Source organism: Fundulus heteroclitus, chromosome 7, assembly GCF_011125445.2.
Source record: "Fundulus heteroclitus isolate FHET01 chromosome 7, MU-UCD_Fhet_4.1, whole genome shotgun sequence".
Classification (NCBI taxonomy): domain Eukaryota; kingdom Metazoa; phylum Chordata; class Actinopteri; order Cyprinodontiformes; family Fundulidae; genus Fundulus; species Fundulus heteroclitus.
In genome coordinates, this window is record NC_046367.1 from 6,327,017 (window position 1) to 6,344,632 (window position 17,616).

The window sequence follows — 17,616 nt, forward strand, 5'->3', positions numbered from 1 at the left end:
CTTGGAGCATTCTGCTTTTATTAACACATCGTTTCCAGCATTTAGAATTGGGGTTAAAATGGAAATGGAGCTGATTAATCTGGCAGTCATGCATCTGGGAATGTGTACATGAGCGCAGACAACAGTAAAAATGTTGTCTAACCCGACTCTTTCAGGTGCCGAAGGAATCGGTCACGAGATCGCAAACGAAGATGATGCACAAATAGTTATTTACTATTATTTGGAAAGTCAACTATTTCAAGTGTTTTTATGATTTACTCACTTTGCTGTAAAAACATGTTACTTGATTCCTACAAATAGCCTATAATGTTAGCAGGTGGTGACTGTTATTTAGGTCTGGTCAGGGACCTTGGTCATTTTCTAAGTCAACAGATCCAAGCAAGGATCCGACCCTAAATATGGAAACGTGATGGCCGACAGTTCTAGTCACCAGTCCAAAAACAGTTCCATTAGCCACTCTGAATAACCCTTAGGTAGGCTTATTGGTCCTGTGTCGGATTGTGGAAGGAAGCCAGGGTACCTGGTGGGGGAACCCAAAGATGCACATGGAGAGCATGGGCTCTTCATGCAGAAAAACCTCTGGTTGGCATTTATAACCAACATCTTCTTAGTGCAAGGCAACCCCATATTTCATAGCAGCAGTGCACTGAAAAGAAACATTAACTGGTTTGCAATGGTTTAGCAGCTTAGTGATGCCTTCTTTAACAGTAACTTGAGCAATGAATTGCATATTTACGAGCTATCCTGTAAAGCTCTGCCCTAATATCTGGTGTATGTTTGTTTTATGCTGTTTCCAGGCCCACGCAAGCAATTCAAATGCCGATCTGAGCCAAGCTGCCTTACAGGCTTTAGGTTTCTGTGTGTTTCACTCTCAGGTGGTTTCTGGAATCTCTGGTAAGTGATTTTTATGTCCAACGCTCAGAAGGTTTTTTTCTTCTGTCACGGTGTTATTACTGCTCAGTGGGAATCTGTGGATTGCAGAAAACCTTGCAGCACAGATCCTGTCGGCGCTCTGCTCCCTGGTGACGAAGTCGACCGACAAGAACACTTGTACCAGAGCCTTGTGGGTCATCTCCAAACAGAGCTTTCCTGCAGATGTAGTCGGCAAAAACGTGAGCGTCAGCAGTGATCAGTTTTGGCGGGGCTATTATTGGTACCAATCTGTGAGGTTACAGAATACCAAATGATTGGTGTTCTTTACGTCAGGTGCCAACTTTGCTGGGTACTTTGGAGAGTGTGTGGAACAGAGAGGATATCCAGTCTACAGTGATGGAGCACGAAGCCCTGAACGTGATCATCAGGTGAACTTCGTTCTGTTTCTGACTTTTTATTACTACTCCAGGAACTTGCTTAGGGCTCTGAACTCCTGACCGCAGTCTCTCACCGTCACACCACCCTGGTTGTGTTATATTCAGGATGGTAGAGCAGGTGCCGACAGAGATGTGTGACGGAGCGGTGCGATGGGCGAAGCTGGTCATCCCGTTGGTGGTGCACTCGGCCTCCAAGGTGCGTCTGCGTGCCGCTGCCGCCTTGGAGATGGGCATGCCTCTGCTGCTGGCCAAACAGACGGAGGTGGCTGCTGTCATCGAACCAATGATGTCTACAGTGAGTTTCTATGTGTGTGTGTGTGTGTGTGTGTGCCACATTGCAATGAATAAGAATAGTTATGATGAAACGAACTCTGCCGTTTTACTGTTGTTTGTTCTAACAGAAACTGATCCCAGAGCTGCAGAAGCTCTTCATGTCCAAGAATGAAACCAACGTTTTGAAGCTCTGGCCGTTGTTTGTGAAGCTCCTCGGGAAGGTAAATTTTCTTAGTTAGTCTGTACATCTGACTGATGGGTGGCGTTTCAATTAGGGATACACCAATATGATATTCAGTTCAATTAAATTTATATAGCGCCAATTTACAACACACGTCATCTCAACGCACAAAGTCAGATTGAATCAAATCAGACAGACAGATTGGTCAAAAGGTTTCCTGTCTAAGGAAGCCCAACAGATTGCATCAAGTCTCTCCAAGCAGCATTCACTCCTCCTGAAAGAGCGTAGAGCCACAGGGACAGTCGTCTGCATTGTCCATGGCTTTGCAGCAATCCCTCATACTGAGCATGCATGAAGCGACAGCGGAAAGAAAAACTCCCCTTTAACAGGGAGGAAAACCTCCGGCAGAACCAGAACCAGACTCAGAATGAACGATCATCTGTCTCGACCCACTGGGGGTTAGAGAAGACAGAGCAGAGATAAAAAAAACACAGAAGCACACATTGATCCAAGAATCCTTTCTATCTTATATGGTAATAGCGGATGATCTGTCTCCCTTGGATGATGTCACAGCTAACAGAACGCCAGACCAGGTGTTCCTACTATGAAGAGAAAAATGACAGAGTGAACATGAGGTCAAAAGTTGAAATAGCAACTAATGCAAACTGGAGAACAGTAGAAGAAGTCAGAGTGAGGAAAAATAGGCCCTGATGTCCTCCAGCAGCCTAAGCCTATAGCAGCATAACTATAGAGGTAGCTCAGGGTAACATGAGCCACTCTGACTAGAAGCTTTGTCACAAAGGAAAGTTTTAAGATTAGTCTTAAAAGTAGACAGGGTGTCTGCCTCACGGACCAAAACTGGGAGTTGGTTCCACAGGAGAGGAGCCTGATAGCTAAAGGATCTGCCTCCCATTCTACTTTTAGAGACTCTAGAAACCACCAGCAGACCTGCAGCCTGAGAGCAAAGTGCTCTGTTAGGAATATACGGGGTAATCAGAGCTCTGATATATGATGGAGCTTGATTATTAAGGGCTTTATACATTAGAAGAAGAATTTTAAATTCTATTCCGTATTTAACAGGAAACCAAGGAAGGGAAGCTAAAATAGGAGAAATATGATCCATTATTTGTGGGACCCACATAGAAGGAACTCTAGTGCTAGTCAGAGAGGTACAAACTTAATACTTGGTATGCATTTTAAGAATTATGGCACAATACAAATTGAGTCTGAAAGAGCATGCAAATGAGAAAAGTTTTGGAACCCTACTTATAGCTTTGCCTCATAAGGATTGTCCCACTGAGCAGCTTAGAACTGAGATCAATTTGGTAAGAAAACTCAAACGTGTTCCCTTCCCAGCTGCTGCACAAAGGAGGTCCTTTCATCAACTCTCTGTTGCACCTGGAGGAGCTTGGTTTCCGCAGCTCCTCTCCTACCATCAAGAAGATTGCCTTCATCGCCTGGAAGAGCCTCATTGATAACTTTGCTCTCAACCCAGGTGAGCTCAGCCGTTCCAGGCGGACTAACGCCCACATGTTAGTCCTCCAGTCTTGACCAAGGTGTGAAACTCTTGCAGATATCCTGTGTAGCTCCAAACGCATGAAACTCCTCATGCAGCCACTCACATCCATCCATGTCAGAACGGAGGCCCTCCTGCTGGCCAAGGTTGAAGTGTGGTGGTATCTCATTGTTCAGCTTGGACCCAACCTGTCCTCCAACTTTGAGCAGGTCAGGAGCGCTTACATCACACATTCCTGCTGATGGCCATAAGGTACCCCATGCACGACGAATGTGCCTGTTTATCAACTGTCGTGCTGCCTGATCCTCTGCAGGTCGCCGTGCCTCTGCTCCAGTCAACTATTGGGTCGGATTCTTCCCCTGTTGCAAACACTCCTAGAACCGTCACTCCAAACGGAGCCGTCACACCCGGCACCCCAAAGTCAGGTTGGGTCTTCTGTTGTGACGGTCAAATTACTCCACAGGAGCTCTCAGATGGGAAAGCAGCTCTCCAGTGTTTCCGTTGTCCTTTTGCAGGCAACGTGAGCTTCAACCTCTCGGTCGGCACACCTCGAACGGGCCTGAACTCCAGCGTGCAGGTTCCGTCCAGCTTCTCCTCCATTCAGCTGCTGGGGCTGGAGATGCTGCTTCACTACTTCCTGGGACCAGAGGTTGTGGCTGCCGCAGCCAAGAACAAGCTGGTGTTGAATCTAGGTGGGTGAGACCCACACTCCTGCTGTCTCTGCTGTATGGCTTCTGTAGCGGCCTGAGCTGTTCTGGTCAGGGTTCGGACAGAGTTGGAGAGTGAAAAAAGTTTTTTTTTCTTATCTGGATTAGGGCTGAACAATTAATCGCATTTTCAAAATAATCGTGATTTTAAAAAAACACAATTTCCAAATTGCAGTGGTCTGCAATTTTTGGCTATGTAACAATTAGTGAATCAGACGCGTCCTTTAGGCGTCAGTAAAATGTTTGAAGTGGGTTTGCCTCCACATGGAAGGGAAGACAGTTGCAGCAGGGAGATAATTTAACTTTATTACTTGTTTTAGAGTTTGTATAATCATACAAAGCATTAAGTACTTGTCAATCAGTTTAATACATATACTTGTTTGATGTCCAATTAAATTAAAAGCTGTTCTCTTGAATAATATTCTGATCAATAGAAACATTAAAAGTTCATATTTAAAATAGTCCTTGTTTACAAACATCTTTATTTAGAGGCCATTTTTGTTGCTTGTGGTTAATGCGGAGAAAAGTCAAAATTGCAATTTTGGTTGAAATATATTGTAGGCAGAACGCAATCATTTCTGCTCTGAGTTTAGATGCTCTGGGTCTTTTAGCAACTAATCCACATGGCAAGGAAACAAATTGATTTGTTGTTTGTATATATTTCAAAACACATGATAAATTAAACTGGGGGGAAAAAAATCGCATTAAATCACAATATTAAGAAAAAAAAAATCGCAATTAGATTATTTTCCAAAATCGTTCAGCTCTAATCTGGATTGTTATAGGAAAATGTATTTCCAGATGTCTATGCTCCATCATCCATCTACTCATTTAGCTCTCAGTACATTTAGCCGTCCATCTGTCGGCTAAATGTACGGAGCCGACAGATGGACAAGCCCCCAATCATGAATGAACCTTTGTTTTAATTCTTTAAATTTAAAAAAATAAGAGTTTTCACTCAGATGTGTAGAAATCATGTTCAACAAGTATGGCTGCGTTAGAAGGAATCCAACATTATGATTACTGGACTGCGCAGAGGTTTGAAGACCATAGCTGGCACTTAGCAGAAACGCTGCCTTTATTTTGGTTTTGCTTTGTATGAAAACGGCCGTTGATTTAGGCAGACATGCTGCTGTTCCTTTAACAGTAGGTCAGGACATCCAGTGCATTAATATGGTGACACCAGTTTGTGACTTTGGCCTGCAGGCCAGAGGTTATCTGCTGTCAGCCCCGGTGCTGATTGGATTAAGAAAAGAGTTTTCTTTAATGCCAACATAATGTCTTGTTTCCAGAACCTCTGAACCACCCGCTCCTCTCTGGTGCTTCATCCTTCCTGAAACACGCCGCTGTTCTCGTCTCCAACATCAGAGACGGCTTCACAAACATTGGCAAAGATGCTCCAGGTAAATAGAGGTGTGGTGGGGATGTTACCACTGTTTCACCTCACTTACTCCCTTTTGTTTAAGCCCAGGATTCCCTGCTTGGCCCAGTTTATTTTCTCCCAAATCTCTAAACTTGCAGTAATGACCAATCTGAACGATATTAAGGCATTTGGTACAAATGTTCCCTCTCCATCTCTCTGCTGCTGTTAACAGACCATGGATGACTGTGTTGGCTTTCTTTCACCTATTTGATGAAGCTCTGAAAGCAGCACAACTCTCATAGCAGGGCAGTCAAAAGTAGCCGGTCAACAGCAGCAAATCGGCGTCTATAGCAGCTCTTGCCGCCGCCTACATTTCCCTGATTATACATCCCAAAAATCAGCTTTGCATCTGTCTCCACTGAGAACAACATTAACGAGTGATTGGGTTCCTTGTTCCAACCGAGATGCTACTTTTCCGATCAAAACACAAACCGGCGTTATGCCGAAAAGTGCATCCCTGCCGAGATATGCATCCCCTGTCGCGAGAGCGCGCCTCGCTCTGTACAACTGAATATCGACGAAGAAAACGGATTAAAATGTGACCAATGCAGTTACTTGTTCTTAAATGAATGATATCAAAACGTTTTAATACACCTCTTGTGGAAAAAAAACTGTTGTTTGGCAGTTTCGTTTACAAAATTACGGGTGTTATGAACAACATTAAATCCAAAGTTTTTAACCGGGGTACGGCTGATTTATTTGTTGTGGTCTCTTGTCATTCACACACAACAATAAACTGTCAGAGCCGACGTGAGTTTTGAAACTGCAAAGCTTTTTCTTAAGCGGAAGATCAAACGTGCATCTACACAGCACGGCGTTCATAGACCAGTGTGATGCATTCGGAAGCCTCAGAAAGCCATGGTGCATTCAGGAGCATGGGACATTTCAATCTTACAAGGAAAGAGGCATAAAACGGAATAGAACTTAACTCATACAGTAATGTATTTATTCAGAAACAGTGGGGGCTTTCTTACAATACTAAATTCTCTATAATTATAGTTCTGATATTTTTTGATTATGCACATCTATTGGCTTTTTATTCTGAAAAACCTATGATATTACATATAATATAATATTACAGCAGCAAATTATCAAAGTTTTTCAGGGGATGCATTTTGTGTTCGTCTCTAGAATCCTTGCCGATGATATATCGTGTGTGTGATGAGTGCAAGTGAAATTAAACTGATATAAGAGATTTTCGAAAGAGCGATATGACTGAAATAAATTCAACATGTAAATTCAATTTCAAACTCCAACCCTGTATTTTTATCATAAAAATTCGACTTTGTTCGTGAAGAAATGTTACGATCGTTTTTAGAACACAACTGTGAATAATAATAATAATATGACTAGACCGAACCTAATCTGATCTGTTTTATGTGGTGCTAGGAATTCAAATTAAACAAATTTTATGCAAATTGATATTATATTACCTTGTTAAAACATGATTATAACATTATGTGAAAAAATAATGTTTTAAGAATAATAATAAAAAAACAAAGGTTGTTTTTGAAGAATTGATCATTCACATTTTTTGCCTTTTATTGAATTTGAAACATGCACTCTGACTCTATTGTTTAAATAATCACGTGTCTTGAAAGCTTCCAAAATAGGGAGACTCTATTTTTTTAAATTCTCCCCTCCGGGGCTCGGGCACCGGCATAAGTGCACCCTCCTACTTGATAGTGTGTGGCCTGCTACTGTAAAAAAGTTTGACTGCCCTGTCATAGTGGTAGTTAGTGCCGGCCAGTGATTTCCATACATGCTGAATTTATGGAAATGACTGGTTGAAGCAAACAGAAGAAATGCTGTGCTCATGGTTCCTCTAGGAAGGCGTTTTTGCACATACCTGATTGGTCAGTTCAGAACCAAACTTGATGTTTTCAGACTAGAGCTGCACAACATATTGAATTGCAATCAGGGTTTATTAGTGATATCAGTGTGTGTGCAATATCATAAAAAGAACTGCATGAAAGAAATATTTGGTATATACACAGCTCAGAAAAATTAAAGGAACACTAAAATAACATCCTAGATCCGAATTAATGAAATATTCTTATTAAATACTTTGTTCTTTACATAGTTGAATGTACTGGCAACAAAAATCACAGAAATTATCAATGAAAATCAAATTTATTAACCAAATCAAACACTCAACATTAAAATGGAAAAACACACTACAGGTGGATCCACCGTTGATGTAATGTTCTTAAAACAAGTCACAATGAGTGTGTGTGACCTCCATGTGACTGTATGACCTCCCTACAACACCTGGGCATGCTCCTGATGAGGTGTCTGATGGTCTCCTGAGGATCTCCTCCCAGACCTGGACTAACTCATCCACCAACTCCTGGACAGGAGGTGGTGCAACTTGCTGTTGGTGGATGGAGCGAGACATGATGTCCCAGATGTGTTCTATAGGATCCAGGTGTGGGGAACAGGTGGGCCGGTCCATAGCATCAACACCTTCGTCTTGCAGGAACTGCTGACTCACTCGAGCCACATGAGGTCTAGCATCGTCCTGCAATAGGAGGAACCCAGGGCCAACCGCACCAGCATATGGTCTCATATAAGGCCCGTTTACACTACACTTTTTTAACCGAGCCGAGACCAGTCCGAGCTCGGTAACCGAGATAACTCTTGTGTGTAAACAGTCAGCAGACTGAACCGGACTGCGCTAAACATAACCAGACCACGCTAACTGCAGACCAGTTCCTGAGCAGGTCTCGGCCTGTTTTTTTTTTTTTTTTTTTCTGGCCCGGTTTTCTGATAAAGAGCGCATGAGCAGACCGCGTCATCCGCTTACATTCAGCTGACTGTCCGCGTTTTTTCCGCGGTGTCTGGCTGCACGTCCCGATTCACACTCCATTCAGACAAATGTCAGACATTCATAATAATACTAGCTTCCTTACCGTGCCACACGATTTCCAGTGATGATTCTGCTTAGCAGTGTGATGAACCTCAGTGCCTGTCATTGTTTCCTGCGTCTGTAAATCCTTATTAGACATTTGTTTGTCTTATCCATGTCCCAAAAGCCGACTCTGTCTAACCATAACTTCCTGAATGTTACGGGCGCCGCCGTTTTGTTTTGCTGCTTCCGCCTTCAATCCCAGAGAGCAGCAGTACCGCTGATCGTCACTAGGAGGCGAGGAGCAACCAAGGAACTGGGATAGTGTGGTGTGTAAACGGTCGTCTTGGCTTGGTTAACTGATCCAAGCTCGGACTGGGCTCGGCTCAGTTCGGTTTAACAAGGGTAGTGTAAATGGGCCTAATGGGTCTGAGGATCTCATCTCTGTACCTAATGGCAGTCAGACTACCTCTAGCGAGCACATGCAGGGCTGTGCAGCCCCCCCCCCCCCACACTCTTGCTAACTGCCTCCTGTTGTCTATTCCATTTACACAGCAGCAGGTGAAACTGATTGTCAATCAGTGTTGCTTCTCCAGTAAACAGTTTGATTTCACAGAAGTGAGATTGACTTGGAACTACATTGTGTTTAAGTGTTCCCTTTATTATTACAGGATGCGTTATTTAGAGAGAGAGAGAGAGACTCTTGACTGTAACTCTTGTTTCACCTCCTTCCATCCACAGAGCTGCTGCTGGCCGTCATTTGGACCAGTCTTGTCCGCTTTGTCAACTTGACTATAGAGTCAGGTAAGCTGTCCTGTATCTGGTCTAGTATAATGCAGACGATGTACCTAAACACAGGGATGTTGTGATCAATACGAAGCTACACAAAGGGCCACATGCAGGTCTCTGTCGGCTTCGTATGTTATGTGGTAGCTGGATCAGGCGGATAGCTCTGGTTTTTCACAATAAAACCCCCCTTAGTTATTTTCATTGGCTTAAGGAGAGCAACTTATTCCTTCTCTTTGGTCTTACATGCTCCGGCCAAGTGGGTGGTGGTAATGCGCCTAAAGTACCGTGGAGTTTCATGACCATGGCATCACCTCAAACCCCAGAGGTTGGCAGCACAGACCCCAGCGCTAAGGCTAGCTACAGTCCTGGTTCAGGTCTAGAGCCAGAATAGCATTAGTGTTTAACTTCATGGATGGCTCTAGTCATTGATTCAGTAATCCACCGGCATGGGAGTTGAAAAACTATAGTTGTGGAAAATATGTCTGATTAAAAATGCAATTAATAAAGAGTGAATGATTCCAAGACCCCTAGATTATTTAATCACTTTTCACCACAAAGCTGAACACGGTTTCTTATGTTGGTTTCTGAGCCCACTGAAACCGTCACTGTGGCTGCTGGCCAGCAGGCGGGCTCTCCAGTCGTGGGTCCAGCCTTTACAGCTCCACATAGAGTATTCTGATTGGGTTGTAGACTTCCTCCTGAGATGAGGATCTGTAAGACTTCATCCTTGTCTCCTGTATGACCCAGTCTCACACTCATCATCAGTTTAAGTCTGAGCCTGCTGCTCTTTGTGGTCTAGGCTGCTCTGAGGAGAGAAAAACGCTGAGGGGCGTGTCCCCAATGATGACTTTTCTCATATCTTGATCAAATCAAATATGTTGGTGTCCAGTAAGTTTGATTGAATCGCTCTGCGTCAGCAGGCACTAAGAAGGAGCGTCAGGGCTCTGAGGTTCTCACCATGGTGCTTCAGGCCCTGCAGAGCATCGTCGTCTCAGAGGCCCTACCTGCAGACAGAGTCCTGGTGAGAATGCTGCCAGGACACACACTTTGTACCAAATCAATGCAAAATGTCATTTTCTAACCCTCTCATGATATCCCCCCTTAAGATTCTGTTAGAGGCCACCGTCAAAGGTCTACCTCAGAGAGTTCTTGGCTCTGCTTCCTATCAAGTGGGCAAGATGGATGTGCTGAATGTGAGTATCTCGTTGGTTTCTCACATACTGGGGGGTGCGCTCAGGGTGTTTCTACCTTTTTTGTGTTTGCTTCTTTAGGGAACCCCAGCTCTCTACGTCATCCTTCTCCTCTTCAACAGCTGTAAGCTGCCGTCCTACGTAGAGGATGAGAGGTAGGGCTGTTCTCCAGTTTTAACAGCTAAAATCGCCCCTTGATGAATACTTGACGCATCCCTAATAAGTGAACATGCATGTCGGCAGGTTTTTTCATTGCCTGCAGACCCTCGTCTCATGCGGCCTGTCAGGACCCACCTCTCCTCTAGCGTTTGCTGAGGCGGTGCTGGGCGCCATGAGCAGCTGTGCAGGGTCTCTGCAGAATAAGGAGCAACTGTGGAGGATGTGGAGTTTGATGGTTGGCCCTCTGACTGACACCATCACACAGGTGGGGAGAGGCTGTCCTTCACTGTTGATGGGGAATTTAGAATACATACAACTCAACCTGTGAAATGGGGTGATCGTTTAAAAAGCAAGACATTAAAAGGGTTTCTAAACGCTGCCAAAGGTTCTAGTAGCACTTCACCAGAAACAAGCTTCTCTTATCTGCAGAGGCTATATGGCTCGACGCATAGGGCTAGTTTGTTTTAAAGGGTTTCCGTGGAGTCTTATAGTCATAAGGCTTACATTTAGGAATCAAATTTTGAGGCTTTAAAGTCTTAAATAACTAGGATTTTCATTTGAGTCAGCTTATGTATGCATTGCTTCTTTTGTGGCCTTATCTGATGGTGTTACTGTGCTGGGATAAGACTAAAAACCCCATGATTCCAAGCAGCAGACAGCTTTGTCTGGAGAAATTGACTTGTGAGTGCAGTTTAAGTTAGCCTTTATTATATCGGTTATACCAGGCCTGCGGTTAAATCACACAGACTAAAAATACAAACCCCAGAATGCACTGGAGCAGAGGCACTGTGTGCGTCTGCTGCTGTCTCAATGTGACCTTCGCTGAAAGTGCTTCCTCACCTTGTTCTTTCTGGTCCCTGAAACGCTGAGTAAGCTGGTCTCTGAAGACCTGATGGGCCTACAGGGTTCATACCTGACAAGACAAGACCCTTTAGTGTTTTACAGACCAACAGCAGCATTTTCAAATCTATTCCTTGATAAACAGGGAGCCAGTGCAGTGATTTAAGACCTGATGGGATGTGATCCATTGTCCTGCTGTTGGCCAGGACCCTGGCAGCAGCATTTTGGATGACCTGCAGTTGCCTGATTGATATTTTCAGACGGACAAGTAAAGATGCAGTCACAGTTTTGTCTTGCTTTAACAATAAAATGGTAAATGGTAAATGGACTGAACTTATATAGCGCTTTTCCAGTCATGTTGACCACCCAAAGCGCTGTACACTATAGCCACATTCACCCAGTCGCTCTCACTAACGCGCACACATTTATACACCGAGACGCAGCTCGGTAGGCAACTTGGGGTTAAGTGCCTTGCCCAGGGGCACATCGACATGTGGCAGGGGGAAGCTGGAATCGAACCCACAACCCTCAGATTGCCAGACGACTACTCAACCCACCAAGCCACAGTCGCCCTTTTATAAATAATAAACCCTTTTATACTGGCAGTGTTTCTAGTTTAATAATATTTTAGGTTTTTGTTAACATTTAGATCTGAGTCTAAAACAGCTCACAGGTTTGTTGCATGCTCCTCTGGGCTTTGGCTGCATTAAGGCGAACGACTTTGGTTCCAAACCCAGTGACTTGTGTCTTATGGGCATAAAGCTGAAGGAATATTATATTGAGCTGAACAATGACTAAATCTGCTGTAACGTACCACATCACCTTCCACAGTCTAATGAAGTGAACCAAGGTGACGCTCTGGAGCACAACTTCAGTGCAATGCACTCTGCGTTGATGTTCCCCATCACACACCACCTCCATGGCACTCTGCTCCAGCAGGTCTGTTTCTGCTCATTCCAATGAAGCCCACAGCACCATTCATTAAAGATGAGGGTCTGCTAATCCGGTTCACTGCTTTGGCCCAAGGCATCCCAGAAGTCCATGCTGTCCTCTTGGTCGAAGTTGTACCGGGTTTTTGCTCGCTGTTCTGCTCTGGTGGTCACGGCTGAGGAGAACATCTGCTGTGAGGAGCTCTGTGTGAAGATGGCCGCGGCGGTGGACGGAGAGGCGCTGAGGGTGGGTGTGGTGGAGCTGTGGGGATGACTCCACAGGTTTAAACATACCATCTGTTGCATTGATGCCCACGTCTGATCCTGCAGGTCCCTTCAACATTAAACACTGTCTCCAGTTTCCTGCACGTCATGGTGGAGTGTGTTGACTTCTCTCCATACACGCCTCACTTTCAGCAGAAGCTGAAGTGTAAGTAGTGGAGCTTTATTCTGTCTCTGTTGGCTGTATGTGTGGAGGATTTGACTTTATAAAACCTGTTGCCTTCCAGCTCCTCACACTCCTGTCAACTGGACACGGAAACGGAGCAAAGCCCTGGGCAACTTGTCTACGTTCGTCTCCCTGCTGGTGCAGTGTCTGCAGGTTTACCTGGAGGCCCCAGAGGCTTCCTCTGAGGCAGCCGGCTCAGCTTTGGTCTCCATCATGTCCACTCTCTTCACCAACCTGGTCCTGGCCAACGCCATCACAGAGGCCTTAAGCGCTCTGATTCAGCCTCTTGCTCTCTTCTATAAACACGATGCTAGTGAGACCAGTAAATTCTCCACTCACCTCCAGGGAAAGGTCAGTATTTTATCAAAAATGTCCACAAAATGAGCAGCTTGGGCTCTGAATTGCTTTAAGAATTAACTATCGGTCTGCTGCAGCTGGAGAAACTCCTGTGCGAGGTCGTCAGCTGCCTGCAGTCCCGCTCCACCCTAGCCTACAATGACGACCTTCTAGCTCTGCTGTCACCCCTGCTTTGTGAGGCGTTTCCACACAAGAGCAAGCATGTTCGCACGGCGGTCACTCAGTTCTGGAACGCCACCTTCGCCAACACAGTCAGCCTCACGTATCCTGAGGAGATCAGGTGAATGTCTGGGGCTTGTTACAATGCTGTCTTCAGAGTCTGAGTGGTCCTGTTTGTTGGGGTTAACTGGAAAATGTTTACTATGCCAAGAGATGATTGAAGGTCTTTTTTTAATGGAAATTAAAAGCTGTTGCTGTCTTTCAGGCCAGTGCTGAACCAAGTGAAACAGAAGACTCCCATCATCCTTCCAGGCTTTGAGGCCGTCAGCGTTCCTGATGAGCTCAGTGAAACCTATTCAGTGAGTTGCTGTATATATGTAGTGGTGGGACCTTGTGTTGTGCTTGCCGCTTCAGCGCTCTATCTTTGTGTGTTCAGAGTGAAAGCTCTCAGCTGGAGACGAAGCTCAGTGGGATAACTGTTTGTTCCACTGGGAAGAGGGACTCCATGCTCAGTAAACCTGAACTGAAGGACAGGAGCGCCACAAAGACATCCAAGCCCGTTTCTGTAAGTTCAAAAGCCACATCTTTCATATTGCACGTGCTATGTAAGCCCTTAGCTAGGCTGAAATATGACCTGAGCGGCTTGGTCACTAGATTTAGCAGAGTCCTGTTGTGAGCCCCTTCCCACTTCTCGGAGTGCTGTCTAAGCGGCAGCATAGACCCCCGCCTCAATCAGAGCATAGCTGATTAGCACACTTGACCTCCACATATCAGCCCCATAGGCTTTCAATAGCGGAAGTTAGCATTGTGCAAAGTTAATAACTACCCTGCCGGGGTCACAGTGCACTGCGTAGTTGAATTCAATTCAATTAAATTTTATTTATATAGCGCCAATTCATGAAACATGTCATCTCGAGGCACTTTACAAAGTCAAATTCAATCATATTATACAGATTGGTCAAAAATGTCCTATATAAGGGAACCAGTTGATTGCTTCAAAGTCCCGACAAGCAGCATTCACTCCTGCAGAAGCGTAGAGCTACAGGGAGAGTCGTCTGTATTGTCCATGGCTTTGCAGCAATCCCTCATACTGAGCAAGCATGAAGCGACAGTGGAAAGAAAAGAAAAGTGGTTGGGATTGGGTCTAACATACAGGTAGAAGGTTTAGATGAAGCTAAAATTTTAGATGGCTCAGAAAGCTATGCTGCGTCTAAACAGTTCAGACACTGCGCAGGTTCTAAAGATTCCTCCAACGCTGCCTCACTTACTGAGGACGAGGTAATCATGTTTGGGAGGATGCAAATTATTTTATTTTTATTGGAATAAATTTTATTTATGAAGAATCCCATAAAATCATTACTCCTAAGGGAATGGGTGGATCAACGGAGCTATGACTCTGTAAGTTTGGCAACTGTACTGAAGAGAAATCTAGGATTATTTTTGTTTTCCTCAATTAATGATGAAAAATATGCTGCTCTAAATCTGAGAAGGGTCTTGTTATAAAACAATAGACTGTCCCTCCAGATTAGGTAGGGACATAATTTAATGAAGACTCCAGTTTAAGGCTAAGGTTGACGATTTTTCCGGAGGTTTCTCCAATCCCTTTTTGAATAACTGCGCATGCTCCAGACCGTCTTGCCTTGCTCTTCAGAAGATGCGTGAAAAAAATCTCTCAAATCCATTTTGGTCTTATCTTTCCCCTGAGACCTTCCTCTTTTTCTCATTAACATGAACGCGGTTTGCTTCTTGTGACTCTCAGCCAAGTTTAAAGTATACGGTGAGAGCAGTGGAGCTACAATGAACAGCTTAGTGCTAACCAGGTACATAAACACTAGAAGTGTGCATGCACTGACTATAAGGCACACTTATTTGTTAAAATGTATAAGTACAATGAAGACTCCCCGCTCAATGGACATTCGGAGCATTACGGTACACTGTGTCACTACCTGATAGGACCCCTGAGCTGTCTATAAGACTACCGTACTGTAATGTCTACACTAGAAGTGATTTCATGTAAGGCATCCTGTGCCTGGGGTACACGCTAGAAACAATAAACCAAGTAAGTTAATTCAATATATCAGTTACGTTTCTTTTGCACTTATGTTAGAAACAGGACAGTGTCGTCCAACTACTTTGTCCTCCCGACAGAGGCGGATAGCTCTCCCTCAGGAGAGAGCTGTGTACGTGAAGGGGCGGAGGGATATTGCACACAAAGGAAGAATATTTAATGCACCTTTTAACCCGGTGTGTCTTATGTGTGAACATAGACACATTAATTTATAGTGCGCCTTATAATCCTGTTCGCCTTAAAGTACTGTAGCAGAAAAACTATTTCTATCGTTTCACCCCCGGTGACAATGATGAAGGTTTGAGTCGGCAACTCTCCTACATTGAGAGAACAAGCTTTTTAAAAGTGCTGGATTTGTCTTCCTTTCTGCAGACAAAGTTGGACTTTGGTTCTCCTAAACCTCCACGCAGGGGGGTTCTGGAAGAAGAGGCTTCAATCGACTTTGTCTTTATCCCTCCTGAGACAAAGGAAAGGGTTCTGACTGAGCACCAGAAGGAGGTGAAAAGAACCAAAAGGTCAGGTTTCCTGCCTCTTTTTCCTGAATCATTCCTAGTGTTGATGTTCACCATGTGACATGGATGATTTGTTGTGGTACAGGGTTGATATTCCTGCCATGTACAACAACCTCGATGCTTCTCTGGACACAACAGTGTTCAGTCAGTACACACAGAGCCAGGACGACTCTTTGTAAGTTCACCCACTGTAATGGCAGCACGTTTCCTTTTTGCGACTTTAAAGACACTTGTGTAACAATCATTTTTCCTTCAGGGACAATGTTGCAGCTGCACAAGGTGACGGCATTGCCACAGAGGCACCCAATGAGGTATCGGAGCATTACAAAGTCTCCATTTTCCCAGATATTTCTGACATGCTGGTGAGAGGGTGACACACTCAGAGTGAGCATGAATAGGATTTTAAACACTGGTTACAACAGTGTTTTTTTTTTTATTTTTTTTTTTAATGTGGACTGATTATACAACAACTAAAACAAAAATTGGAAGCACAAGTTCTGTCCATAAATTTTCTATAGTATTGGCCTGCTAGGCTTGTACCAGTTGCCAACCTTGCCCATAATGCTATCATGCTGAGGATTTCGCTTAGTGATTCTGGTCCATGGCAGTAGAGGATAAAACAATGGGGTATTAGTTCCAAAGTGGCAATCTTAAATCTCAAATTTGCTGCTAAACCTCAACACATTCTGGGAAGTTTCAACAGGAATGATGTAGCAAGCAGGTTGTTTTCATATGAGACTTACCAAATAACTTCATCTGTCAGGCCTGCAGCTATGGTGGCTTATCCCAATATGTTGTCGTTAAAGTTCTTACTTCTTTCAAAAGTTTATCTTAGTCAGAGTTGAACTTGGACTACGTTCACAATGCATGTCATGATGCTCAATTCAGAGTGCAGGTCTTTATTTATTTATTTTTTTTTGAGGTGGCCGTTCATACTATTAAATGTGACCTTCATCATACTTCTGTCTGAATAGCTCAAGACCACAAAGTGACCTGATAACCGAGGGAGACGTCACAGAGCAGTGCAGTTCATTGAAGTAATGGTGAATGTAATTGTTTGTAGAAGTGTTTAGTGTTTGCAAAAAAACACTTGGAAAAAAACAAGAACAAAAAAAGGAGAATATTTTATTAGAAAGCTGCTGAGCCGACAATATTAAGACCACATCATAGCGAGATGAAGTAAGATAAGAAGAAAGTAGCACAGCTATCAATGGTCTTCCATGGAGTGCTAGCTGCTGCTACTGGGTGTGGATGTAGTGAGAGACAGAAGAGTGATGTGAAAGACAGATAAAATGTGGCATGACCGTTTAGACTGCGGACGCTTTAAGAAATATCTGATACGTATTGGAATTAGCACTACATATGGAAGTGGCACAAATCAGATTTTTTTTGGGGGGGATGAAAAGATCTTAATTGGGTCGTTCACAGTGCCATGAAAAAGATATCGGTCGCATATGGGCAAAAAGATTGTATTTAGGTCTCATTTCCGTGCAGTGTGAGCATAGCCTTAGACTCTGTTCTCATTTGGGTATCCTATAATCATACAGAGGCCTGGACTGAATGCCTGGCCATGTGGTCACTAATGGACCACTCTGGTTGCTTCCCCAGGACTAAGGATACATCCAGAATGACGTCACGCTCTTGCCGTGATCCATCACTTGGTTGTTGATCAGTGGGAGGAAGTCTGGTCTTGCATTTTCTTTGCAGGCGTGTTCTGATTAATTCAGTGGAAATGGAAATACAACTCTTAAGTTTGATTTATGTGACACTTTGGACGTCCTCTGGCTCATTTGGATCTTGAAAAAGCTTTAAATTTTTATCTAAAGGTTTTAACATGGCTGCAAGTTGGTTAAAACCTTCACTGAAAGAATTCCTTTATTTAACCTTTAACTAGACAGACTGGATAT

The 17,616-nt window shown here is 44.0% G+C and overlaps 1 protein-coding gene across 5 annotated transcripts in view; it reads left to right on the forward strand.

Annotated features, from left to right (window-relative positions):
• Window positions 1–17,616, forward strand: part of rif1 (replication timing regulatory factor 1) — a 28,115-nt gene that overhangs the window by 1,983 nt on the left and 8,516 nt on the right. For 4 of the 5 annotated variants that reach the window (XM_012859959.3, XM_012859953.3, XM_036138815.1 and 1 more), the window contains 25 exons: window positions 798–894; window positions 982–1,112; window positions 1,207–1,301; window positions 1,416–1,605; window positions 1,712–1,804; window positions 3,121–3,259; window positions 3,338–3,489; window positions 3,594–3,705; window positions 3,796–3,972; window positions 5,280–5,390; window positions 9,000–9,062; window positions 9,968–10,068; window positions 10,154–10,240; window positions 10,319–10,392; window positions 10,481–10,661; window positions 12,068–12,175; window positions 12,263–12,412; window positions 12,496–12,595; window positions 12,675–12,964; window positions 13,048–13,250; window positions 13,395–13,488; window positions 13,566–13,694; window positions 15,570–15,712; window positions 15,795–15,884; window positions 15,966–16,020. In XM_012859959.3, coding sequence (XP_012715413.2) covers window positions 798–894; window positions 982–1,112; window positions 1,207–1,301; window positions 1,416–1,605; window positions 1,712–1,804; window positions 3,121–3,259; window positions 3,338–3,489; window positions 3,594–3,705; window positions 3,796–3,972; window positions 5,280–5,390; window positions 9,000–9,062; window positions 9,968–10,068; window positions 10,154–10,240; window positions 10,319–10,392; window positions 10,481–10,661; window positions 12,068–12,175; window positions 12,263–12,412; window positions 12,496–12,595; window positions 12,675–12,964; window positions 13,048–13,250; window positions 13,395–13,488; window positions 13,566–13,694; window positions 15,570–15,712; window positions 15,795–15,884; window positions 15,966–16,020 — 3,165 coding nt within the window. The remainder of the gene's footprint in view (window positions 1–797; window positions 895–981; window positions 1,113–1,206; window positions 1,302–1,415; window positions 1,606–1,711; window positions 1,805–3,120; window positions 3,260–3,337; window positions 3,490–3,593; window positions 3,706–3,795; window positions 3,973–5,279; window positions 5,391–8,999; window positions 9,063–9,967; window positions 10,069–10,153; window positions 10,241–10,318; window positions 10,393–10,480; window positions 10,662–12,067; window positions 12,176–12,262; window positions 12,413–12,495; window positions 12,596–12,674; window positions 12,965–13,047; window positions 13,251–13,394; window positions 13,489–13,565; window positions 13,695–15,569; window positions 15,713–15,794; window positions 15,885–15,965; window positions 16,021–17,616) is intronic. The other variant, XM_021315219.2, reaches the window with a different exon arrangement.